This window comes from Salmo trutta, chromosome 21 (genome assembly GCF_901001165.1).
Source record: "Salmo trutta chromosome 21, fSalTru1.1, whole genome shotgun sequence".
Taxonomy (NCBI): Eukaryota; Metazoa; Chordata; class Actinopteri; order Salmoniformes; family Salmonidae; genus Salmo; species Salmo trutta.
Window position 1 is genome coordinate 47,879,934 of NC_042977.1, and position 27,640 is coordinate 47,907,573.

General features: G+C 46.1%; 1 protein-coding gene across 1 annotated transcript in view; it reads right to left on the reverse strand.

The window, feature by feature from the left end:
* The window catches only part of LOC115157594 (rho GTPase-activating protein 29-like), a 78,986-nt gene extending 51,632 nt beyond the window's left edge, over positions 1 to 27,354 (reverse strand). Inside the window, 2 exon segments of the mRNA XM_029705979.1 lie at positions 3,221 to 3,592; positions 26,238 to 27,354. Coding sequence (XP_029561839.1) covers positions 3,221 to 3,592; positions 26,238 to 26,550 — 685 coding nt within the window. The 5' untranslated portion in view covers positions 26,551 to 27,354.
* Between the last annotated feature and the right edge of the window lie 286 nt (positions 27,355 to 27,640).

Genomic DNA, 27,640 nt, shown 5'->3' on the forward strand with positions numbered 1-27,640 from the left:
TGCGACCCCAAATCTAATGACCTTAAAAATCGGTACATTTTGATTTTTACATCAACAAATAATCTTCAATTCATTACATTTTCATCTCTCATCAAAATGAAAAGAAACCAATAAACACATTTACTAAAAAAAAATTAATAATAATAATAATTATCTTTCTCAAAAACGTTTGTACTCTTATTATTTGGTTCCAATTTATAACATTTTGTATCTTTTTTTTGGGGTGACCCCACTGCAGGGTCCCGACCCTAACTGAATATCTCGGCACTAGAGTGACATTCACTACATTTTTGTACATTTTTTTTTTTACATTTTAGTCATTTAGCAGACGCTCTTATCCAGAGCGACTTACAGTAGTGAATGCATACATTTCATACAATTTCATACATTTGCTTCCTGTGCTGGCCCCCCGTGGGAATCGAACCCACAACCCTGGTGTTGCAAACACCATGCTCTACCAACTGAGCTACAGGGAAGGCTACCTGATGCTCTAGTGAACGAACTGAAGAAAAGCACCTGACAGGATGCCTTGTTTCCATCGTGATGACGATTCCTTCTTCTTGGTTCCCTTTCTGCATTCTGAGCATATTTTGAAGCACCTCTCAGTGTCAACATGAGGGAGATGCATTCTGGGTCAGAATGATGCTCAGATCAGAGACAGGCATCTATCTGTCTGACAAACAGTGAGTCAATGTGTGTGTGTGTGTGCGTGTGTGTTTGAGTCACCCATAAAGGAACTAAGAATGGAGCTGCATGGGAAGACGTTTGGCCGTCACACACATTTCGAGAAGGCCACGCCAACCGCCGCATGAAGCTGGAATGTCAAATCCTAGGACAGCTACAACAGGATTCCCTAAATAGTGCACTACTTTTGACCAAGGCCCATAGGACTATGTAGAGAAGAGGGTGCCAATTGGGACCCAGTTCTACACTGTTCTGGAACATTCTTGTGCTGAAGCCAAATGAAGAATCTCCCCCCTTCAGAGGAAAAATCACATTTCTGGCAGATAAAAAAAACAGCAGAGTTGCGATTCCTCTGGTTTGTATCGTTTAGGTAGACTGAAGAAGAAGAAAAATACTTTATGGTCCATTGTCTTGGGAGTGTACAGAAATTCTCTGGGTTTTCAGGACAAGAGACTAGAAAGTAAAAACTGTGGGTCCCTTTGTCAGCGTGGCGCCGTACAGACAATGATCAGTTCTTTGTCAGCGTGGCGCCGTACAGACAATGATCAGTTCTTTGTCAGCGTGGCGCCGTACAGACAATGATCAGTTCTTGTCACCTCATAACATACTTTCAGAAGTAATATTAGGCTGAGTGATACTTCTAACAGACGCGTCCCAACGCAGTCAAAAGGACATCTTCCTAGATAGATTTTTTTCCAATGAACATTTGAAGAAATCCGAGCGGTAGTATCTTTTCAAAAGAGCCAATCTCGGTGTGTGAATGAAACTGTTGTGTAAATTATTTTTTTTCCAAAAAATATACAAAAATATGCTTGCTGATATGTAGGCATTAAATATCTTGAACAATCAAAAGTACTGTTGGAGAAAGTCACATCTCAGAAGAGCCAATCAGAAGTGTGGATATCTCAGAAGAGCCAATCAGAAGTGTGCATGAGATGGCCTGTATGTACAGCCCAGGCTATCAGAGGCAGCATGGGACAGAAACTTCTCTTCTGACTCAATTTCTCCTACCTTTCCTATATCAATAAAATAAAGAATATAAACTCAGCAAAAAAAAAGAAACGTCCTCTCACTATCAACTGTGTTTATTTTCAGCAAACTTAACGTGTAAATATTTGTATGACCATAACAAGATTCAACAACTGAGACATGAACTGAACAAGTTCCAGACATGTGACTAACAGAAATGGAATAATGTGTCCCTGAACAAAGGGGGGGGGGGTCAAAATCAAAAGTAACAGTCAGTATCTGGTGTGGCCACCAGCTGCATTAAGTACTGCAGTGCATCTCCTCCTCATGGACTGCACCAGATTTGCCAGTTTTTACTGTGAGATGTTACCCCACTCTTCCACCAAATCACCTGCAAGTTCCCGGACATTTCTGGGGGGAATGGCCCTAGCCCTCACCCTCCAATCCAACAGGTCCAAGACGTGCTCAATGGGATTGAGATCCGGGCTCTTCTTGCAGGAAATCCCGCACAGAACGAGCAGTATGGCTGGTGACAATGTCATGCTGGAGGGTCATGTCAGGATGAGCCTGCAGGAAGGGTACCACATGAGGGAGGAGGATGTCTTCTCTGTAACGCACAGCGTTGAGATTGCCTGCAATGACAACAAGCTCAGTCCGATGATGCTGTGACACACCGCCCCAGACCCCGACGGACCCTCCACCTCAAAATCGATCCCGCTCCAGAGTACAGGCCTCGGTGTAACACTCATTCCTTCGATGATAAATGCCAATCCGACCATCACCCCTGGTGAGACAAAACCGCGACTCGTCAGTGAAGAGCACTTTTTGCCAGTCCTGTTTGGTCCAGCGACGGTGGGTTTGTGCTCCTAGGCGACGTTGTTGCCGGTGATGTCTGGTGAGGACCTGCCTTACAACAGGCCTACAAGCCCTCAGTCCAGCCTCTCTCAGCCTATTGCGGACAGTCTGAGCACTGATGGAGGGATTGTGCGTTCCTGGTGTAACTCGGGCAGTTGTTGTTGCCATCCTGTACCTGTCCTGCAGGTGTAATGTTCGGATGTACCAATCCTGTGCAGGTGTTGTTACACGTGGTCTGCCACTGCGAGGACGGTCAGCTGTCTGTCCTGTCTCCCTGTAGCTCTGTCTTAGGCGTCTCACAGTACGGACATTGCAATTTATTGCCCTGGCCACATCTGCAGTCCTCATGCCTCCTTGCAGCATGCCTAAAGCACGTTCACGCAGATGAGCAGGGACCCTGGGCATCTTTCTTTTGGTGTTTTTCAGTCAGTAGAACGGCCTCTTTAGTGTTCTAAGTTTTCATAACGGTGACCTTAATTGCCTACCGTCTGCAAGCTGTTAGTGTTATAACGACCGTTCCACAGGTGCATGTTCATTAATTGTTTATGGTTCAGTGAACTAGCATGGGAAACAGTGTTTAAACCCTTTACAATGAAGATCTGTGCAATTATTTGGATTTTTACAAATTATCTTTGAAAGACAGGGTCCTGAAAAGGGGCCGTTTCTTTTTTTGTTACGTAATGAAAAGATGTGCGGATGAGAGGACACTAACCTTTGACCTTAGCGATGACGGTGCCGGCAGCCCTGAGGATGTCTACAGAGTTGAGGGTCTGGTGTTTGCCGATGACAGACTTGAGAACACGGAGCAGCTCCCTCAACCGCTCCTGTACCCGCTGAGGGAGTCCCTCATGGCTTTCTGGAAGAGAGGAGACCAACCGCTCCTGTACCCGCTGAGGGAGTCCCTCGTGGCTTTCTGGAAGAGAGGAGACCAACCGCTCCTGTACCCGCTGAGGGAGTCCCTCGTGGCTTTCTGGACGAGAGGAGACCAACCGCTCCTGTACCCGCTGAGGGAGTCCCTCGTGGCTTTCTGGACGAGAGGAGACCAACCGCTCCTGTACCCCCTGAGGGAGTCCCTCGTGGCTTTCTGGAAGAGAGGACAAGGAGAGAAATAGATCTGTCAAGTAACATTTTTTATTAAAAAACAGAATATAATACCAATTTACATAGTCGCCATAACCGTCTTGGCTTTCAGGAAAAGATGAGAAAGAATAACAGATCTGTCAAGTAAGTATATTAACATAGGAAAGAAATCTAAAACAATAACGATTGCACCACAGTCACCAAGTGCAAACTCCTAAATATGTCATGTGCATCATGGTTCCCCACTGAGAAGCCTAAAAGACAGGTGATCACCATCAGCCTGTTAGGTCTAACTGTTTTCTAGTGAATTACAGTACGAATAAAAAAATATGTTCGTTTGGAGAAAAAAAAAATTGAAAAGTTTGGAATTTCAACAACTATAGATTCTAGACTACATAATCAGCCATATCTGTGAGGGATCAGAACTACGACCTTTGTGACCCGTAGGTCACCCATTGGCAGAGAGAATGCAAAGCATGGCATTCTTTTTTTTTGTGTTTACTTTACCAACACCAACATTAGGGACAGCGATAATGGAGTGAGTATGTAGATATCCGTCTCTCTGTCTCCGGACTGGGGTTGTGTAAGGCAGGAAACTAAAATAGTTGTGGTTGAGAGAAGATGTTTGTAATGCAACTGCTCTTTTCCACTTTAGCCAACTAGTAAAAAAAAAAAAAAAAAGGCCTTGTTTTGTTTTAAACGGTAACACAATACCTCACTGTACAGAGCAACAAGTGATGATTAGGTTAAGTAATTGGCCCCTACTAACCAATCAGGTGATAGGCTAGTACTAATACAGAGGATCTCCCCTGTGTTATCCTGTCACTATGAACAGTTTGACGGATCTCCCCTGTGTTATCCTGTCACTATGAACAGTTTGACGGATCTCCCCTGTGTTATCCTGTCACTATGAACAGTTTGACGGATCTCCCCTGTGTTATCCTGTCACTATGAACAGTTTGATGGATCTCCCCTGTGTTATCCTTTCAATATGAACAGTTTGATGGATCTCCCCTGAGTTATCCTTTCAATATGAACAGTTTGATGGATCTCCCCTATGTTATCCTTTCATTACAAACCGTCTTGACGGATCTCCCCTGAATTCTGACAGGGTTGTTGACAGCTACACAGTGGGCAGAAACAGCTGAAACGGGAGGGGATGTTTTCTTGTCTCTATGTGCAGTAATCAGTAGTGGGTCTTGGGCTGTGTTCAAAAAAGGGACCCTATTACCTATAGGGATCTCATCAAAAGTAGTGCACTATGTAGGGAATAGGGTGGCCATTTGGGATGCAATCCCTATGGCTTGGCAAGATGAGTAATCAGTAGTAGCCTAGTTCTATAGTAATCTGTTGTGGGTCTAAGGATTGGGCTTGGCACTAGACAGTAGGTGAGTTCATGTTTCACCGAGGACTGACTGATGATATGAAACACCAGAGTGGTTTGTTTTTCTACCTAGCCCTCTGCAGACACACTGCACTAGGAGGATGAGGAGAAGAGGCGGAATGTATTGGAAAGGCAAGGGAATTACAGGGGGGAGTGAAAACTACCTCCCTCCCCTCTCTCTCTCTCTCTCACACACACACACACACACACATACATATACAGTCACACACCCACACACACGCATGGTATCCACCCATATACAGAGGAAATGTTCAGTATTTTAGGTGGAAGTGGTTGAGGTGAACTCATGAACATGAATAACAGTTCATTACAGACATCATGACACACCTTAATATCAGTAACACAGCATGCAGAAACGGGTGGGCATCTAAACACAGTGCTGCTAGTTTATGGTGAACCTTCCAGCACAGAAACATGATGAATCTTACAGGCTAGCACTCCGCACGAGAAGAGCACAGTTGTGAGACTAAGAGAAACAAGTCTTCCGAGAAACATCCTCTAGTCAAACAAAATTAGGCCTAATCTACCCACCTCCTCCTCCTCCTCCTCCTCCTCCTCCTCCTCCTCCTATTCTTCCTCCTCCTCGTCCTCCCCCTCCTCCTCCTCCTCCTCCTCCTATTCTTCCTCGTCCTCCCCCTCCTCCCCCTCCTCCTCCTCCCCTCCTCCTCCTCCTCCTCCTCCTCCTCCTCCTCCTCCTCCTCCTCCTATTCTTCCTCTTCCTCCCCCTCCTCCTCCCTCAGCTCTACTGTTCCATTTAAAGGAAAAAAGGGAGATAATTGGCAAGGCTAAACCTTTAAAACATAACAAACTGGCTGAACCTCCACCCACCCACCTTCCTTGGCTGGGCTGGTCACTACAACTCCCTGGACTAGTCACTACAACTCCCTGGACTAGTCAATACAACTCCCTGGACTAGTCATTACAGCCCAATGGACTAGTCACTATAACTCCCTGGGCTAGTCACTACAACTCCCTGGACTAGTCACTACAACTCCCTGGACTAGTCACTACAACTCCCTGGACTAGTCAATACAACTCCCTGGACTAGTCACTACAACTCCCTGGACTAGTCATTACAGCCCAATGGACTAGTCACTATAACTCCCTGGGCTAGTCACTACAACTCCCTGGACTAGTCACTACAACTCCCTGGACTAGTCACTACAACTCCCTGGACTAGTCAATACAACTCCCTGGACTAGTCAATACAACTCGCTGGGCTGGTCACTACAACTCCCTGGACTAGTCACTACAACTCCCTGGACTAGTCAATACAACTCCCTGGACTAGTCACTACAACTCCCTGGACTAGTCATTACAGCCCAATGGACTAGTCACTATAACTCCCTGGGCTAGTCACTACAACTCCCTGGACTAGTCACTACAACTCCCTGGACTAGTCACTACAACTCCCTGGACTAGTCAATACAACTCCCTGGACTAGTCAATACAACTCCCTGGACTAGTCACTACAACTCCCTGGACTAGTCATTACAGCCCAATGGACTAGTCACTATAACTCCCTGGGCTAGTCACTACAACTCCCTGGACTAGTCACTACAACTCCCTGGACTAGTCACTACAACTCCCTGGACTAGTCAATACAACTCCCTGGACTAGTCAATACAACTCCCTGGACTAGTCAATACAACTCGCTGGGCTAGTCACTACAACTCCCTGGACTAGTCACTACAACTCCCTGGACTAGTCACTACAACTCCCTGGACTAGTCACTACAACTCCCTGGACTAGTCAATACAACTCCCTGGACTAGTCAATACAACTCCCTGGACTAGTCAATACAACTCCCTGGACTAGTCAATACAACTCCCTGGACTAGTCAATACAACTCGCTGGGCTAGTCACTACAACTCCCTGGACTAGTCAATACAACTCGCTGGGCTAGTCACTGCAACTCCCTGGACTAGTCACTACAACTCCCTGGACTAGTCAATACAACTCCCTGGACTAGTCAATACAACTCGCTGGGCTAGTCACTACAACTACCTGGACTAGTCACTACAACTCCCTGGACTAGTCACGACAACTCCCTGGACTAGTCACTACAACTCCCTGGACTAGTCAATACAACTCCCTGGACTAGTCACTACAACTCCCTGGACTAGTCACTACAACTCCCTGGACTAGTCACTACAACTCCCTGGACTAGTCAATACAACTCGCTGGGCTAGTCACTACAACTCCCTGGACTAGTCACTACAACTCCCTGGACTAGTCACTACAACTCCCTGGACTAGTCAATACAACTCGCTGGGCTAGTCACTACAACTCCCTGGACTAGTCACTACAACTCCCTGGACTAGTCAATACAACTCCCTGGACTAGTCAATACAACTCCCTGGACTAGTCAATACAACTCCCTGGACTAGTCACTACAACTCGCTGGGCTAGTCACTACAACTCCCTGGACTAGTCACTACAACTCCCTGGACTAGTCACTACAACTCGCTGGGCTAGTCAATACAACTCGCTGGGCTAGTCACTACAACTCCCTGGACTAGTCACTACAACTCCCTGGACTAGTCAATACAACTCCCTGGACTAGTCACTACAACTCCCTGGACTAGTCACTACAACTCCCTGGACTAGTCACTATAACTCCCTGGACTAGTCACTATAACTCCCTGGACTAGTCACTACAACTCCCTGGACTTGTCACTATAACTCCCCGGGCTGGTCTCTACACCATATTGTTTAGAGGAAGACCCCCTGCTGACACAACCGAGGGCCCCTTGTCTTTCGGTTCTGTGTGTGTGTGTGTGTGTCCTTGCTGGTGTCGAGTGAGATATCTGACCCCCCCAAGCCAGCCATGCTTCCCGCTCAGTCTGACCCCACCCCCCACCCCTGCCTGCTAGGCTAAACCCTGACCAGAGTTGAGGTCGATTCCAGTTACATTCCTGTACAATTGGACATGGAAGTCCTCCGTCCACAGGAATGCAATTCAATATTTGGTTTGTTTACCCCCAGACTAGGCCATGCCTCTCAATTTGATCCTCTGTTCAACGTACCCGACACACACCCCTCCTCTTCGAAGGGAGTAGTCTCGATGTTAACCAGAGTTGAGGTTTGCTCATGTCTCTATAGGAATGTAATTCCATCCCTGAATTGGCTGGACTATTATTGCTTTGCTGACTAAGAGGAAAAACCTCTTGACTTTCTGAGAAAAAAAATGATTGATTTTCGCAATGTTATAATGAACTCATAACTAGACTATAAATGACCTTGAGTTATGCCTTTCATGGTGTGTCATTTCACATTAAGGGGTATTACAGTTCCATGTAAAAGGACCCATCAACCAACAACATCTGAAGTTCATGGGCACCCCTCCCATTAGGTGTAAAATGAAAAGTATATATATTTTTTTATATTAAGCTACATATAGAGTTTTCCTAACATTAGCAAAAAGGCTTGATTTCTGGTCAAACATTCTCTACTATTAGTTGACTAATATCATAACATTTAGATTTCATTTTGCTGAAATGATTTTCCTTCTGTAAGTTTAATAAATATTGCCTAGTGTCTTGTCATTCAACATATCTTTAAGATATTTTCTAATTTCTGTCCCTCATGAGGAGGGAGGATAATACAGCTTCACAGAAGTAACTAGTAAGCCTAAAGGTAGACCTAGAATGTTGTTTAGGATTTATCCCGTCCCTCTCTCTCTCCCTCTATCCCTGTCTCTCCCTCTATCCCTGTGTCTCTCTCTATCCCTGTGTCTCTCTCCCTGTCTCTCTGTCTCTCTCTCTCCCTCTATCCCTGTGTCTCTCTCCCTCTCTCTCTATCCCTGTCTCTCTCTCTCTATCCCTGTCTCTCTCTCTCTATCCCTGTCTCTCTCTCTCTATCCCTGTCTCTCTGTCTCTTCCCCTCTCTCCCTGTCAATTCAACTTCAATTGAAGGGCTTTACTGCCATGGGAAACATGTTTACTTTGCCAAAACAAGTGAAATAGATAATAAACAAGTGAAATAAACAAAAATGAACAGTAATTCTCTGTCTCTCCCTGTCTGCCCATCTCTCTCTCCCTGTCTCTCTCCCTCCCTGTCTCTCTCCCTCCCTGTTTCTCTCTCTCTCTGTCTCTCCATATCTGCCTGTCTCTCTCTCAATTCAATTCAAGGGGCTTTATTGGCATGGGAAACATATGTTAACATTGCCAAAGCAAGTGAAGTAGATAATAAACAAAAGTTAAATAAACAATAAAAATTAAACAGCAAACATTACACTCACAGAAGTTCCAAAAGAATAAAGACATTACAAATGTCATATTATGTCTATATACAGTGTTGTAACGATGTGGTTAAAGTACAAAAGTGAAAATAAATGATCACAAATATGTGTTGTATTTACAATGGTGTTTGTTCTTCACTGGTTGATCTTTTCTTGTGGCAACAGGTCCACATCTTGCTGCTGTGATGGCACACTGTGGTATTTCACCCAGTAGATATGGAAGTTTATCAAAATTGGGTTTGTTTTCTAATTCTTTGTGGATCTGTGTAATCTGAGGGAAATATGTGCCTCTAATATGGTCCTACATTTGGCAGGAGGTTAGGAAGTGCAGCTCAGTTTCCACCTCATTTTGTGGGCAGTGTTGCACATAGGCTGTCTTCTCTTGAGAGCCAGGTCTGCCTACGGCGGCCTTTCTCAATAGCAAGGCTATGCTCACTGAGTCTGTACATAGTCAATGCTTTCCTTAAGTTTGGGTCAGTCACGGTGGTCAAGTATTCTGCCACTGTGTACTCTCTGTTTAGGGTCAAATAGCATTCTAGTTTGCTCTGTTTTTTTGTTAATTCTTTCCAATGTGTCAAGTAATTATCTTTTTGTTTTCTCATGATTTGGTTGGGTCTAATTGTGTTGCTGTCCTGGGGCTCTGTGGGGTGTGTTTGTGAACAGAGCCTGTCTCACCCCACAGCCCTGTGGGAAGAAATGTGTGTGTTTTTTGCCTGTTTTAACCGCACACCTGTTGTTTGTGTACATGGATTTTATAATGTCGTATGTTTTTCCCCCAACACCACTTTCCATCAATTTGTATAGCAGACCCTCATGCCAAATTGAGTCGAAAGCTTTTTTGAAATCAACAAAGCATGAGAAGACTATGCCTTTGTTTTGGTTTGTTTGTCAATTAGGGTGTGCAGGGTGAAAATGTGGTCTGTCGTACGATAATTTGGTAAAAAGCCAATTTGACATTGGCTCAGTACATTGTTTTCACTGAGGAAATGTACGAGTCTGCTGTTAATGATAATGCAGAGGATTTTCCCAAGGTTGCTGTTGACGCATATCCCACTGTAGTTATTGGGGTCAAATTTGTCTCTACCTTTGTGGATTGGGGTGATCAATCCTTGGTTCCAAATATTGGGGAAGATGCCAGAGCTGAGGATGATGTTAAAGAGTTTAATTATAGCCAATTGGAATTTGTTGTCTGTATATTTTATCATTTCATTAAGGATACAATCAACACCTCGGTCCTTTTTGGGTTGAAGGGTTTGTATTTTGTCCTGTAATTCATTCAATGTAATTGGAGAATCCAGTGGGTTCTGGTAGTCTTCTATAGTTGATTGTAAGATTTGTATTTGATCATGTATATGTTTTTGCTGTTTGATTCTTGTTATAGGGACAAAAAGATTGGAGGTGGTTTATCCACACATCTCCATTTTGGATAGATAATTCTTCATGTTGTTGTTTGTTCAGTGTTTCCCAATTTTCCCAGAAGTGGTTAGATTCTATGGATTCTTCAATTATATTGAGCTGATTTCTGACGAGCTGTTCCTTCTTTTTCAGTAGGACATTTAGGGTGCGCTGGGTCTAGGGTGTTGCTGGGTCTAGGGTGCGCTGGGTCTAGGGTGCGCTGGGTCTATCTAGGGTGCGCTGGGTCTAGGTTGCGCTGGGTCTAGGGTGCGCTGGGTCTATCTAGGGTGCGCTGGGTCTAGGGTGCGCTGGGTCTAGGGTGCGCTGGGTCTAAGGTGCGCTGGGTCTAAGGTGCGCTGGGTCTAAGGTGCGCTGGGTCTAAGGTGCGCTGGGTCTAAGGTGCGCTGGGTCTAGGGTGCGCTGGGTCTAGGGTGCGCTGGGTCTAGGGTGCGCTGGGTCTAAGGTGCGCTGGGTCTAAGGTGCGCTGGGTCTAAGGTGCGCTGGGTCTAAGGTGCGCTGGGTCTAGGGTGCGCTGGGTCTAGGGTGCGCTGGGTCTAGGGTGCGCTGGGTCTATCTAGGGTGCGCTGGGTCTATCTAGGGTGCGCTGGGTCTATCTAGGGTGCGCTTGGTCTATCTAGGTCTGCGCTGGGTCTAGGGTGCGCTGGGTCTAGTTTGCTTTCGCCGTAAAGCTTTTTTGAAATCTGACACAGCGGTTGCATTAAGGAGAAGTGAATCTATAATTATTTCAATAACAGTTATATATTTTATCAACGTTTATGCTGAGTATTTCTGTAAATTGATGTGCTCATTCACCTGAAGTTTTGGGAGGCAAAACATTTCTGAACATTACACGCGAATGTAAAATTTTGGGGCCCTGCTATTTCACTGGCTGTTGGCTAGCGTCCCACATACCCCAGAGAGGTTAACAGAGGGGTAGTGTGCTAATATAGCACTGTACCAGGGGATGGTTTGTGTGGAAGATGAGGTTGCTGATGTTCACATTTTTATAATAGTCAGCAAAAAGTGTCTCTGGTTTTAAATAAGGAGGTTCATTTTGTGATCTTTTCTTGTCTTATCATTCTTTACATACACAGGGTGCTGTATTTAATTACCTCTGAACAGCAACCTCAGGTGATTTCATAATTCCGTCCAAAATTAGGTTGTAGGTTTTGAGTTTTGATTTGGAGTGAAGGTTATGTTGTAGAGGGTAATATCCTGTATATGTCCTGGTGACATAGTGTTGTAGAGGGTAGTATCCTGTATATGTCCTGGTGACATAGTGTTGTAGAGGGTAGTATCCTGTATATGTCCTGGTGACATAGTGTTGTGGAGGGTAGTATCCTGTATATGTCCTGGTGACATAGTGAAGGTTATGTTGTAGAGGGTAGTATCCTGTATATGTCCTGGTGACATAGTGTTGTAGAGGGTAGTATCCTTTATATGTCCTGGTGACATAGTGTTGTAGAGGGTAGTATCCTGTATATGTCCTGGTGACATAGTGAAGGTTATGTTGTAGAGGGTAGTATCCTGTATATGTCCTGGTGACATAGTGAAGGTTGTGTTGTAGAGGGTAGTATCCTGTATATGTCCCTGACAAAAAATCCAAGTTTATCTAAGTCTTAATCTATATTTTTTTAAGAACATACTGAAAAATGCAGGAGCTCATCTGATCATGACCTCTCTCTCTCTCTCTGAGTCTCTTCCTCTCTCTCACTCTCCAAGTCTGCTGCCTGTCTCTCTCTCTCCCTGTCTCTCCCTCTCTTTCACATGTCTTCCTCTCTCCCTCGGTCTCTCTCTCTCTCCCTGTCTCTCTTTGTCCCTGTCTCTCTCTCACTCTCCAAGTCTGCTGCCTGTCTCTCTCTCTCCCTGTCTCTCCCTCTCTTTCACATCTCTTCCTCTCTCCCTCGGTCTCTCTCTCTCCCTGTCTCTCTCTCTCCCTGTCTCTCCCTCTCTTTCACATCTCTTCCTCTCTCCCTCTCTCCCTCGGTCTCTCTCTCTCCCTCCCTGTCTCTCTCTCTCCCTCCCTGTCTCTCTCTCTCCCTCCCTGTCTCTCTCTCTCTCTCCCTGTCTCTCTCCCTCCCTGTCTCTCTCCCTCCCTGTCTCTCTCCCTCCCTGTCTCTCTCTCCCTCCCTGTCTCTCTCTCCGTTTCTCCCTGTCTCTTCCTATCGGCCTGTCTGTCTCTCACGCTCCATCTCTCCCTCAATTTTGTTGTTTTTCTATTAAAAAAGTGTGATCTTGAAAACCTGAAGAAAAAAAAACTGGGAAAAACAGAAACCTGGAAAAACAAAACAGAGAAACTGGAATTTTAAGAAAAAAATGTAACAGATTTTTATAGGGCCCTAATTACCATGGAATTTCACATCTCAGATCCAGCATTAGACAAACCCATAGTGTAGTCTAAATCTTCTTCCATATGCCTGTGGTCTTGTTGAGCCCTTTGTGTGTGTGATAAAGCCTGTGATACTGCGGCAGGCCAGGGCAGGCCAGGGCAGGCCAGGGCAGGCCAGGGCAGGCCAGGGCAGGCCAGGGCAGGCCAGGGCAGGCCAGGGCAGGCCAGGGCAGGCCAGGGCTGTTGAGTAGAAGAAGCCTCAGGCTCTTCCCCCTCCCCCCCGGCTTACAACAACATACAATCAACTGGCCTGTCTTGACCTGCCTATTCTCTCTACACTAGTCCATCTCCAGCCTCCACGCACAGTCAAGCCTGTTGAGTGGTGACACACACACACACACACACACACACACACACAATAATACTTTAGCTCAGTGAGTCATTGAGTTGCAGAAAAGGCATTTCTCCAATCGAATTCTAAAAGCCTGTGTCCCAAATGGAACCCTATTCCCTTCCATACTTCCAGAGCCCCATGGACCCTGGTCAAAAGCAGTGTACTGTAAAGGGAATAGGGGGGTTATTTGGGACACCTAGTTCCTTCAGGGATTCTTATGCTATGTTGCCTTTATCTGCTTCCTAATTTCAGGTAGAAAAGGAGAGCAAAAGAGAGAGAGAGAGAGAGAGCAAGAGAGAGAGAGAGAGAGCAAGAGAGAGAGAGAGAGAGAGAGCAAGAGAGAGAGAGAGAGAGAGAGAGAGAGAGAGAGAGAGAGAGAGAGAGAGAGAGAGAGAGAGAGAGAGAGAGAGAGAGAGAGAGAGAGAGAGAGAGAGAGAGAGAGAGCGAGAGAGAGAGAGAGAGAGAGCAAGAGAGAGAGAGAGAGAGAGAGAGAGAGAGAGAGAGAGAGCTGGTCCAGCTGGTCCTGGGGCTGAGTTCACAAACCTGTTCTACTAACACACTGAAGCCTCAGGACCAGAACATCCAATCAATCAGAATAAACCAAATTACAACACAGTCAAAACAAAACTACATTGCTTATTGGGAAACACAAGCACAAACACAAAGCAAAATGCAGTGCTATCTGGCCCTAAATCGACAGTACACTATGGCTAAATATTTGACCATGGTTACTGATCAAAACCTTAGAAAAACCTTGACAAAGTACAGGCTCAGTGAGCACAGCCTTGCCATTGAGAAGGGTAGACACAGGAAAACCTGGCTCCCTGTAGAGGAAAGGCTGTGCAACCACTGCACAACAGCAGAACCTGAGACGGAGCTGCATTTCCTGACAAAATGTCAAAAATATAAAACAATTAGAGAGTGTCATTTCCCCAAATTTGAAACCCTTATTCAAGGGTTTAAAGACCTCTCTGATGAGGATAGGCTACCCATCCTGTTGGGGGAGGACGCAGAGAGCTGTGGGTTGGCAGCGCACTACATTGCTGCCTGCCATAAGTTGGGGACAGTGTCTGACAGACCAATAAACCTGCACATGTCCTCAACTGTATGATTATTGTTATTGTTGAATGTATGGTTATATTGACCGTTGGTTATTGTTGTTACTGTTGTCCCGTTGACAATTTTTGATTCTCATTTTTATTTATTTTTATATTGTAAATATCCAAAGTAAGCTTTGGCAATATGTACATTGTTGCGAATTGAATTGAATTGAATTGAGAGAGAGAGAGAGAGAGAGAGAGAGAGAGAGAGAGAGAGCGAGAGAGAGCGAGAGAGAGCGAGAGAGAGAGCGAGAGAGAGAGAGAGAGAAAGAAAGAGAGAGAGAGAGAGAGGCAAGAGAGAGAGAGAGAGAGAGAGAGAGAGCAAGAGAGAGCAAGAGAGAGAGAGAGAGAGAGAGAGAGAGAGAGCAAGAGAGAGAGAGAGAGAGAGAGAGAGAGAGAGAGAGACAGAGAGAGAGAGAGAGAGCAAGAGAGAGAGAGAGAGAGAGAGAGAGAGAGAGTTTCTCGCAACAATTCTTTTTACAGTTGCACTTCAGGGCTTTAGTCTAAGGCTAAGGCAAACATCGTGGTGTTTGTGGTCTGAAGCCCGTTCGCTCCATACATACTGTATCAGCCGTTGGTGAAACAATTCCAACGTCTGGAGCATATTTGCTCTCTAGTCCTTTGTGAGCCTTTAGCCTAACAGGGAGAGTGTGCTGTTGAAGGGGAAGGAAAAAATACCATCTTTCAGCGTTCAGGTCAGAGGTCAGTGTCTGTCTGGCCGTTGGACTTCTGTTCCACTATGAGAGAATGAGTTTTGCTTTGCACAACGCTCCTGCGGGTCAGTGTCTGGGTTTGTGTGTGTGTGTGTGTGTGTGTGTGTGTGTGTGTCTGGGTTTGTGTGTGTGTGTGTGTGTGTGTGTGTGTGTGTGTGTGTGTGTGTGTGTGTGTGTGTGTGTGTGTGTGTGTGTGTGTGTGTGTCTGTCTGTGTGTCTGTGTGTCTGCGCGTGTGTGTGCGACTATGCATGCGCCAGCAGTGTCAATCCTAGAAATAGAAAATGTATCGCTATTCTGTAGTAGTGACAATTTAGCATCACGCAGCCTAAGCAGGCTGCTGCTGGTGGTTTACAGTCTAGACTACTACCCAGAGAGAAGATGCTTACTGGGCCTAAATCACATCTAAAATTACATTTTATTTGTCACAATGCCGCCGAATACAGTGAAATGCTTACTTACAGGCCCTTAACCAACAATGCAGTTCTAAGAAAATACACAAAAAAGTAAGATATTAAAAATAACAAATAATTAAAGAGCAGCAGTAATATAACAATAGCGAGGCTATATGCAGGGGGTACCGGTACAGAGCTAATGTGGAGACTATATACAGGGGGTACTGGTACAGAGTCAATGTGGAGGCTATATACAGGGGGTACTGGTACAGAGTCAATGTGGAGGCTATATGCAGGGGGTACTGGTACAGAGTCAATGTGGAGGCTATACACAGGGGGTACCGGTACAGAGTCAATGTGGAGGCTATATACAGGGGGTACCGGTACAGAGTCAATGTGGAGGCTATACACAGGGGGTACAGGTATAGAGTCAATGTGGAGGATATACACAGGGGGTACCGGTACAGAGTCAATGTGGAGGCTATATACAGGGGGTACCGGTACAGAGTCAATGTGGAGGCTATATACAGGGTGTTACGGTACAGAGTCAATGTGGAGGCTATATACAGGGTGTTACGGTACAGAGTCAATGTGGAGGCTATATACAGGGTGTTACGATACAGAGTCAATGTGGAGGCTATATACAGGGTGTTTCGGTACAGAGTCAATGTGGAGGCTATATACAGGGTGTTACGATACAGAGTCAATGTGGAGGCTATATACAGGGGGTACCGGTACAGAGTCAATGTGCAGGGGCACCAGTTAGTGAAGGTAATATGTACAAGTAGGTAGAGTTATTAAAGTGACTATGCATAGATAATAAACAGAGAGTAACAGCAATGTAGTCTGGGTAGCCATTTGATTGGATGTTCAGGAGTCTTATGGCTTGGGGGTAGAAGATGTTTAGAAGCCTCTTGGACCGAGACTTTGCTCTCCGGTACCGGTTGCCGTGCGGTAGCAAAGAGAACAGTCTATGACTAGGGTGGCTGGAGTCTTTGACTATTTTTAGGGCCTTCCTGTGACCCCGCATGGTATAGAGGTCCTGGATGGCAGGCAGCTTAGCCCCAGTGATGTACTGGGCCGTACGCACTACCCTCTGTAGTGCCTTGCGGTCGGAGGCCGAGCAGTTGACATACCAGGCGGTGATGCAACACGTCAGGATGCTCTCAATGGTGCAGCTGTAAAACCTTTTGAGGATTTGAGGACCCATGCCAAATATCTTCAGCCTCCTGAGGGGGAATAGGTTTTATCGTGCCCTCTTTACGACTGTCTTGGTGTGCTTGGACCATTCTAGTTTGTTGTTGATGTGGACACCAAGGAATTTGAAGCTCTCAACCTGCTCCACTACAGCCCCATCGATGAGAATGGGGGCGTGCCTGGTCCCCCTTTCCCTGTAGTCCACAATCATCTCCTTTGTCTTGATCACGTTGAGGGAGAGGTTATTGTCCTGGCACCACACGGTCAGGTCTCTGACCTCCTGCCTATGGTTTACTGGGCCTGCTACCTCATCATGGTTCACTGGGCCTGCTGCCTCATCATGGTTCACTGGGCCTGCTGCCTCATCATGGTTCACTGGGCCTGCTGCCTCATCATGGTTCACTGGGCCGTGTGGTGTCTGGACCGTGTGGTGTCTGGTGTCTGGACCGTGTGGTGTCTGGACCGTGTGGTGTCTGGAGTCTGGGCCGTGTGTTGTCTGGACCGTGTGGTGTCTGGAGTCTGAACCGTGTGGTGTCTGGAGTCTGGGCCGTGTGGTGTCTGGAGTCTGGGCCGTGTGGTGTCTGGAGTCTGGGCCGTGTGGTGTCTGGAGTCTGGGCCGTGTGGTGTCTGGAGTCTGGGCCGTGTGGTGTCTGGAGTCTGGGCCGTGTGGTGTCTGGAGTCTGGACCGTGTGGTGTCTGGAGTCTGGGCCGTGTGGTGTCTGGAGTCTGGACCGTGTGGTGTCTGGTGTCTGGACCGCGTGGTGTCTGGACCGTGTGGTGTCTGGACCGTGTGGTGTCTGGTGTCTGGACCGTGTGGTGTCTGGACCGTGTGGTGTCTAGTGTCTGGACCGTGTGGTGTCTGGACCGTGTGGTGTCTAGTGTCTGGACCGTGTGGTGTCTAGTGTCTGGACCGTGTGGTGTCTGGGGTCTGGACCGTGTGGTGTCTGGAGTCTGGACCGTGTGGTGTCTGGGGTCTGGACCGTGTGGTGTCTGGACCGTGTGGTGTCTGGAGTCTGGACCGTGTGGTGTCTGGACCGTGTGGTGTCTGGTGTCTGGACCGTGTGGTGTCTGGAGTCTGGACCGTGTGGTGTCTGGTGTCTGGACCGTGTGGTGTCTGGAGTCTGGACCGTGTGGTGTCTGGAGTCTGGACCGTGTGGTGGCTGGACCGTGTGGTGTCTGGTGTCTGGACCGTGTGGTGTCTGGTGTCTGGACCGTGTGGTGTCTGGTGTCTGGACCGTGTGGTGTCTGGTGTCTGGACCGTGTGGTGTCTGGACCGTGTGGTGTCTAGTGTCTGGACCGTGTGGTGTCTGGACCGTGTGGTGTCTAGTGTCTGGACCGTGTGGTGTCTAGTGTCTGGACCGTGTGGTGTCTGGGGTCTGGACCGTGTGGTGTCTGGAGTCTGGACCGTGTGGTGTCTGGGGTCTGGACCGTGTGGTGTCTGGACCGTGTGGTGTCTGGTGTCTGGACCGTGTGGTGTCTGGAGTCTGGACCGTGTGGTGTCTGGAGTCTGGACCGTGTGGTGGCTGGACCGTGTGGTGTCTGGTGTCTGGTGTCTGGACCGTGTGGTGTCTGGTGTCTGGACCGTGTGGTGTCTGGAGTCTGGACCGTGTGGTGTCTGGAGTCTGGACCGTCTGGAGTCTGGACCGTGTGGTGTCTGGAGTCTGGACCGTGTGGTGTCTGGAGTCTGGACCGTGTGGTGTCAGGAGTCTGGACCGTGTGGTGTCAGGTGTCTGGACCGTGTGGTGTCTGGACCGCGTGGTGTCTGGAGTCTGGACCGTCTGGAGTCTGGACCGTGTGGTGTCTGGAGTCTGGACCGTGTGGTGTCAGGAGTCTGGACCGTGTGGTGTCTAGAATGTGTGGTGTCTCCCGGCTACTATCCAATCAAAGCCAAATAGACATTATCCCATCCCTGGTTGGCCACTATTGTCTTAAAAAGTAAAACGCAACACAATATCTTCCAATGAACTTCCAGCAATATTTCCGGTCTGTCTGTTTGGTTAGCGCGTTTGTCTACCGTACGTAGCCAGGTAGCGATGTTAATGATAACCGGCATCTTGTGGGTAGACAGAAAGACCTTCCCCATAACCTTCTCAAATAAATGTAAATTGCAAATTAGGTTTGCCTGACAGAACTACAGTAGGCTATATCATGAATATTTGTATCGATTGGGTGCCAATTGCTTTGAAAACTCTGTCATGACAGGTTCTACAGTAGTAGGCCTAACAGCAGAAACATTGCTAGACCGACACATTCCTTTCTTGCTAGATGCGCAATTAAAGGGGAATTACACACAAAAGAACATCTAAATTAGTAGCATTTTTTTTTATAAAACAATGACATGGATTGAGAACCTACTTCTCCCTCACGCACCTACTTCTCCCTCACGCCCCTACACTGGGGGCAGATGTTAAAGGCTGTGGCTTCTGACCCTGTTGTAAAAACTATTTTACAGCCACAAATGAATTCCATAACTACTAAACAAGAAACAGCTACGTCACCCATATTCAAGAACAAACCAATTTTCAATTCTGAATGATCTATAGAGGCCCTATGATCTGGAACTCTCCCCCACCTGATTTTGCCAAGCTATCTGTAAGGACAGACACTGGGAGACGAGAAGCAAGTACAGGGAGTGAACATTTAATAAATAACCGACATCAAACAAACAAGGACAGCATCTGGACAGGGGAAACATAACAACAATAGTGCTGACACGAGGGATCAAACCGAGGAACAGACAGATATAGGAGGGGCAATCAACAAAGTAATGGAGTCCAGGTGAGCCCAAAGACACACTGGTGCGCATAACGATGGTGACAGGTGTGCATAATGATGGGCAGCTTGGCGCCCTCAAGTGCCAGGGAGGGGGAGCAGATGCAGGCATGACCACTATCCCCGTCGGTATAAAAAAAAAAGAATCTAAGAGGCACCTACTGTCCATCGCAGGTAGCTTGACTTCCTGTTTAGATGTTCTATTCCCGTACATACTGTTGATGTTTTATTTTACTGTGTACAAACTGTCTTTCTATTTGTTGTACTGTTACAAACTGTCTTTCTATTTGTTGTACTGTTACAAACTGTCTATCTATTTGTGCAAATAAACTAGTGTGGTTTTGTAATTGACAGAGGGATATTGTCTGTGGCTTCTGACTAGGCTTGGGCGATGTCCTCTTTATACCATATACCGAGGTATTTCAAAATAGAGACGGTATGATTTTCAAAACTGTGAAAAAAATATGTAAAAATTTTAGTCATTTAGCAGACACTCTTATCCAGAGCGACTTACAGTAGTGAATGCATACATTTCATACATTTTTTTCCCGTACTGGTCCCCCGTGGGAAGTATAACTATAAGAAATCTAAGATGCGCCAAATAAATGATATCCAGCTCAGGGGTCCAGCTTTGCATTTGGTTTGCTAACTTGCTAGCTAAGTGGCTAGATGTCAAGATCAAGCTTCATGGTTACAGCAGAGATATTCAACCCCCTTCCTGGATCAAGATCCCTGTTGCCTAAATTATTTTGTGCGTCAAAAATAGCGCCCCTTGTGTGCACTTCTGGTAATACCGTATACCCCGGGATTGGTATTATATGACTGTATGACAATCTGGACACCACCCAACCATACTTCTGACCCTGTTGTGAAGTGAGGTTTTCTAATAGTTCAAATAGAAAACCACTGTATGCAATGCATCACAAAATATGTAGGATATGTCCAAGAGCTGGGCTAAGACTGTGAGGGGATCCCTGTGGCCTGGCCTGGTTCTAGGGGTCTAAGCCGCTGCCTCTGGAGCATATGCACTCTGTACTAGAGGCTGTCAGGAACAGGATTCCTGCAGGAACGGGAGTGAAGTTCAGGACAGGAAGTGACAGGATCAACAGTCCACAGGAACTGGCAGTACAGGAATGTGTTATTTTTCTTTTCTTCTTGTGTAAATAAACAGATTTAGATGGACATATTGTTTTTTTATGTTTTTATGTTCACCCCGCCTTCTCCCAACAGTAACACGCGTTCTTCTGTCTTCAATCACTATTAAAATGATTATAATAGGCCTTTATCAGCTGGGCAGGCAATAAAAAGTAATATAGCTAGCTAACAGCTGGGCAGGCAATGTAAAGTACTGTAGCTAACTAACAGCTGGGCAGGCAATGAAAAGTACTGTAGCTAGCTAACAGCTGGGCAGGCAATGTAAAGTACTGTAGCTAACTAACAGCTGGGCAGGCAATGTAAAGTACTGTAGCTAACTAACAGCTGGGCAGGCAATGAAAAGTACTGTAGCTAGCTAACAGCTGGGCAGGCAATGAAAAGTACTGTAGCTAACTAACAGCTGGGCAGGCAATGAAAAGTACTGTAGCTAGCTAACAGCTATCAGCTGGGCAAGAAATGAAAAGTACTGTAGCTAGCTAACAGCTGGAAAGGCAATGAAAAGTACTGTAGCTAGCTAACAGCTGGGCAGACAATTTATTTATTTATTTCACCTTTATTTAACCAGGTAGGCAAGTTGAGAACAAGTTCTCATTTACAATTGCGACCTGGCCAAGATAAAGCAAAGCAGTTCGACAACATACAACAACACAGAGTTACACATGGAGTAAACAACATACAGTCAAAAATACAGTACAAAAAAAAATAAGACTATATACAATGTGAGCAAATGATGTGAGATAAGGGAGGTAAAGGCAAAAAAAATGCCATGGTGGCAAAGTAAATAAAGTATAGCAAGAAAAACACTGGAATGGTAGATTTGTAGTTTGAAGAAAGTTCAAAGTTCAAATCTAAATAATATGGTGCAAAGGAGCAAAATAAATAAAATCAATAAATACAGTAGGGGAAGAGGTAGTAGTTTGGGCTAAATTATAGATGGGCTATGTACAGGTGCAGTGATCTGTGAGCTGCTCTGACAGCTGGTGCTTAAAGCTAGTGAGGGAGATAAGTGTTTCCAGTTTCAGAGATTTTTGTAGTTCGTTCCAGTCATTGGCAGCAGAGAACTGGAAGGAGAGACGACCAAAGGAGGAGTTGGCTTTAGGGGTGACCAGAGAGATATACCTGCTGGAGCGCGTGCTACAGGTGGGTGCTGCTATGGTGACCAGTGAGCGGAGATAAGGGGGGACTTTACCTAGCAGGGTCTTGTAGATGACCTGGAGCCAATGTGTTTGGCGACGATTATGAAGTGAAGGCCAGCCAACGAGAGCAATAAACAATAAAGTACTGTAGCTAGCTAACAGCTATCAGTTGGGCAGGCAATGAAAAGTACTGTAGCTAGCTAACAGCTATGAGCTGGGCAGGAAATGAAAAGTACTGTAGCTAGCTAACAGCTATCAGTTGGGCAGGAAATGAAAAGTACTGTAGCTAGCTAACAGCTAACAGCTGGGCAGGCAATGAAAAGTACTGTAGCTAGCTAACAGCTAACAGCTGGGCAGGAAACGAAAAGTACTGTAGCTAGCTAACAGCTAACAGCTGGGCAGGCAACGAAAAGTACTGTAGCTAGCTAACAGCTAACACCTGGGGAGGCAACAAAAAGTACTGTAGCTAGCAAACAGCTAACAGCAGGGCAGGCAATGAAACGTACTGTAGCTAGCTAACAGCTGGGCAGGCAATGAAAAGTACTGTAGCTAGCTAACAGCTAACAGCTGGGCAGGTACTGTAGACTCCCAATCACGGCCGGATGTGATACAGCCTGGATTCAAACCAGGGACTGTAGTGATGCCTCTTGCACTGAGATGCAGTGCCTTACACCACTGCACCACTCAGGAACCCAAAAGGACATAAGCGGTCGCTTAGGGCCACTGGCAGATAGAGGGCCCCTGACCAAATCTCGCTTAGGGCCCCCAAAAGACTAAAGTGGGCTCTGGATTCTGATTTATACTTGTTAAAATGAATACAGGACAGGACCGGAGTGATTTTTATCAGGACAGGAAAAGAAAGTTGCCGGGTTATAAAACTGGGTAAGAGTTTGAGAGGAAAGAACAGGAATTAATTTTAACTCATGTGTCGAACTCTACTCTGTACTGTTGCCAGAATGGGCCAACATGAATCCGGCCTACTGCTCTTTCAGTATTTTCTTCTCAAACTTTAACCTCTCTATCCAACAAAAATTTTTTTTTTTTTTTTAAGACTGTCACGAGCCTGTTAAAGCCTGTCTTATAGAGAGAGCTTTGTGCAGGTTTCACACCATACTCCAGTGACACTGACATGTCACAGTATGAACAGAATAACACAAGAGTCAGCATATGCCTTTTCTTGTGGCAACAGGTCACATATCTTGCTGCTGTGATGTCACACTGTGGTATTAGATCCAGTAGATATGGCTGTTTATCCTACAGGGTAGTACATCACTGGGACCAAGCTTCCTGTCATACAGGACCCTATATACCAGGCGGTGTCAGAGGAAAGCCCAAAAATTCGTTAAAGATTCCAGTCACCCAAGTCATAGACTGTTCTCTCTGCTATCGTACGGCAAGCGGTATCGGAGCTCCAAGTATAGGTCCAAAAGGCTTCTTAACAGCTTCTACCCCCAAGCCATAAGACTCCTGAACAGCTAATCAAATGGCTACCCAGACACCTCTTCTACACTGCTGCTACTCTCTGTTTATTATCTATGCATAGTCACTTTAACTCTACCTACATGTACATATTACCTCAATTACCTTGACTAACCTGTGCCCCCACACATTGACTCTGTACTGGTACCCTCCTGTATATAGCCTCCACATTGACTCTGTACTGGTACAATCCTGTATATAGCCTCCACATTGACTCTGTACCGGTACCCCCTGTATATAGCCTCCACATTGACTCTGTACCGGTACCCCCTGTATATAGCCTCCACATTGACTCTGTACCGTAACACCCTGTATATAGTCTCCACATTGACTCTGTACCGTAACACCCTGTATATAGTCTCCACATTGACTCTGTACCGGTACCCTCCTGTATATAGCCTCCACATTGGCTCTGTACCGTAACACCCTGTATATAGCCTCCACATTGACTCTGTACCGTAACACCCTGTATATAGCTTCCACATTGACTCTGTACTGTAACACCCTGTATATAACCTCCACATTGACTCTATACCAGTACCCCCTGTATATAGCCTCCACATTGACTCTGTACCGTAACACCCTGTATATAGCCTCCACATTGACTCTGTACCGGTACCCCCCTGTATATAGCCTCCACATTGACTCTGTACCGGTACCCCCCTGTATATAGCCTCCACATTGACTCTGTACCGTAACACCCTGTATATAGCTTCCACATTGGCTCTGTACCGTAACACCCTGTATATAGCCTCCACATTGACTCTGTACCGTAACACCCTGTATATAGCTTCCACATTGACTCTGTACCGTAACACCCTGTATATAACCTCCACATTGACTCTATACCAGTACCCCCTGTATATAGCCTCCACATTGACTCTGTACCGTAACACCCTGTATATAGCCTCCACATTGACTCTGTACCGGTACCCCTGTATATAGCCTCCACATTGACTCTGTACCAGTACCCCTGTATATAGCCTCCACATTGACTCTGTACCGGCACCCCTTGTATATAGCCTCCACATTGACTCTGTACCGGTACCCCTGTATATAGCCTCCACATTGACTCTGTACCAGTACCCCTGTGTATAGCCTCCACATTGACTCTGTACCGGCACCCCCTGTATATAGCCTCCACATTGACTCTGTACCGTAACACCCTGTATATAGCCTCCACAGTGACTCTGTACCAGTACCCCCTGTATATAGCCTCCACATTGACTCTGTACCGTAACACCCTGTATATAGCCTCCACATTGACTCTGTACCAGTACCCCTGTATATAGCCTCGCCTGTTATTTTACTGCAGCAATCATTAGATACGTTATTTTCTATTTTTAACTAACTTAACACTTTTTTTTTCTTAAAACTTCTTAAAGCATTGTTGGTTAAGGACCTGTAAGTAAGCATTTCACTGTAAGGGCTACACCTGTTGTATTCGGCGTATGTGACAAATAACATTTGATTTGAATTGAACATGACCCCTGAACCGACATGGCAACAACCTAGTCCTCTACATACCTGGGTCATGTTCAGTCTGGAGGAAAACACAACACTTTTTGGGGGGGTTCTGGAGTACTCCCTCTTTAGCTTCAAAATGTGAAATGTTTTCTCCTGTTTAGTGCCTACTGAACACAACCCTGAATGGGCATAACAGTAATCCAGACCTGGACCTGTGGAGTCACTGACCTAGTGGACCGGACAGGGAGAGCAGAGGGGAAAGCTAAGCTAACGCTGTGTAGCTGTGGAGTCACAGAGGGGAGAGCTAAATTAAGGCTGTGGAGTCACTGAGGGGAGCACTAAATTAAGGATGTGGAGTCACTGAGGGGAGCGCTAAATTAAGGCTGTGGAGTCACTGAGGGGAGCACTAAATTAAGGATGTGGAGTCACTGAGGGGAGCGCTAAATTAAGGCTGTGGAGTCACTGAGGGGAGCACTAAATTAAGGCTGTGGAGTCACTGAGGGGAGTGCTAAATTAAGGCTGTGGAGCTGTGGAGTCACTGAGGGGAGCGCTAAATTAAGGCTGTGGAGTCACTGAGAGGAGAGCTAAATTAAGGCTGTGGAGTCACTGAGTGGAGAGCTAAATTAAGGCTGTGGAGCTACTGAGGGGAGCACTAAATTAAGGCTGTGGAGTCACTGAGGGGAGCACTAAATTAAGGCTGTGGAGTCACTGAGGGGGGAGCTAAATTAAGGCTGTGGAGTCACAGAGGGGAGAGCTAAATTAAGGCTGTGGAGCTGTGGAGTCACTGAAGGGAGCACTAAATTAAGGATGTGGAGTCACTGAGGGGAGAGCTAAATTAAGGCTGTGGAGTCACTGAGGGGAGCACTAAATTAAGGCTGTGGAGTCACTGAGGGGAGCACTAAATTACGGCTCTGGAGTCACTGAGGGGAGAGCTAAATTAAGGCTGTGGAGTCACTGAGGGGAGCACTAAATTAAGGCTGTGGAGTCACTGAGGGGAGCACTAAATTAAGGCTGTGGAGTCACTGAGGGGAGCACTAAATTAAGGCTGTGTCAGCACCAACGTTGTCAGCCCTCTCCTGGAGCTGACACTTTACATGGCTGGCTCTGACTAACACTCGCCTTTGTTATATTGCTTTAACAGGACAGTGTACACACACACACACACGCACGCACGCATGCGCACACACAGAGAGAAAGAGAGATACACACACACACACACACACACACACACACACATGCACACACACGCACACAGAGAGAGATACAGACACACATGTTACTTCTGAGAAACCTTAGCATAATGTAGCCTATTGTATCTACCCTAAAAATGAATTCACAACCAACCACCCACCCTGCCACACACCAGGTAGTAGTACAGTAACCACTAGGCCTTCCTGGTATCACCCCATGATCTCTACTCAAAGATAGTGCACTGAATAGGGGGCAATTCGGGACGTGACCCCAGACTCACCTTCAGAATGGAAGGCTTCTTTAAGGCTGAGCAGCGTATCGGAAAACCTCCGTACGTCATTCACCAACTGCATCACATAGTCCGGATCTACCCCAGGCGCTCCTACCACGGTGGACCCCAGATCCAAACTGTTGGAGCCAAGCCCTATACTCCCCAGAGGGTTGGTGGTCCTGGAGCTCCGGCCCATGTTGGAGAGGCGAGACGGGCCCTGGGTGGTGAAGCTGGAGCGATGCTGTTTGTTCTGTTGGTGTTTTGTATTATTCCCTCCTCCTCCTCCTCCTCCTCCAGTACCACTGCTGCTCTTCCGTATCATCCCAGAGGTTCTGGTGCCCGTCTGTCCGTTGTCACCGGTGACACTCTACCTAGAGTATGCTACAGGCCACTAGGATGGTGTTAGCCCCCATGTGGGTGGTCCTGACCGATCCCTAAGTCTCAGGTTGGCTCTATAAAACACTAGATGTTGTGTCGTTTGTTTGTTTGACTAGCTACTTTTCTGGCAATGTTTATTTAACTTATTTCTGTCATATCTCATGTTTGTTATGTGTGTAAATAAATTAAGAGATATTGAAAAGAATTGATCAAGTATTAGTAACATAGAGTTAAATATCTAACTTAGCTACTAGCTTGTTAAGTTACAGTGTAGAGTTGGTAAACATTTGTTACAATGTTTTTACAACTTTTAACGTTAGCTACAAATGTAAAATGTGCTGTTATTGATGTTAAGCCACCTCACCTACTGTACAATCAACCGGGAACTCTCTATTTCTAGCTCTAACGTTACACCCGAAATAATAGCCGCCTAGCTACCACTAATGGATAAAGCAGGGAGTCTTCTCTGTACACTGCCGTGCTGGCATCCCAACTAACGTTAGCTTGAGTCGAGCGCTAGCCACTAGCATCTACTCTTGCTATCAGAAACATAACAAACTCACCTGACTTGTGTACTTCAGTGGCATTCTCAATTAAAAAAATATATATTTAAAAAGTTATTTATACAATCCGAAAAACAAATGGAAAAAAATTAAATAAAATCACATCTTTCAGAAGGAGAATAGCTCCTTCGTGTTGAGTATGAGTCACTTAGCAACACTAAGCGTTCACAACTTTTAATCTCCGTTTACTGTTCCTGCCTCCAGTCACGTGATGCTGGAGCCTCCTCGTTCCTGGCTTCATCACACTTCCTACAATAGTTCAGCTACACTCGTTGCTTCTACTGTCGTCTAGTAAATTGCCATATTTTACACCGCGTCCGTGAACCACGACTAATTCACGTGTTGTGATAAATGCACTGTAAATAAAGTTTGATGTAGAGTGTAGTAATGTTGCCTGATGATGGTTTAGTACATTTTAACATTAGTGTGTTTATTTTTTTTATATATATATTTTTATTTTATTTAATAACC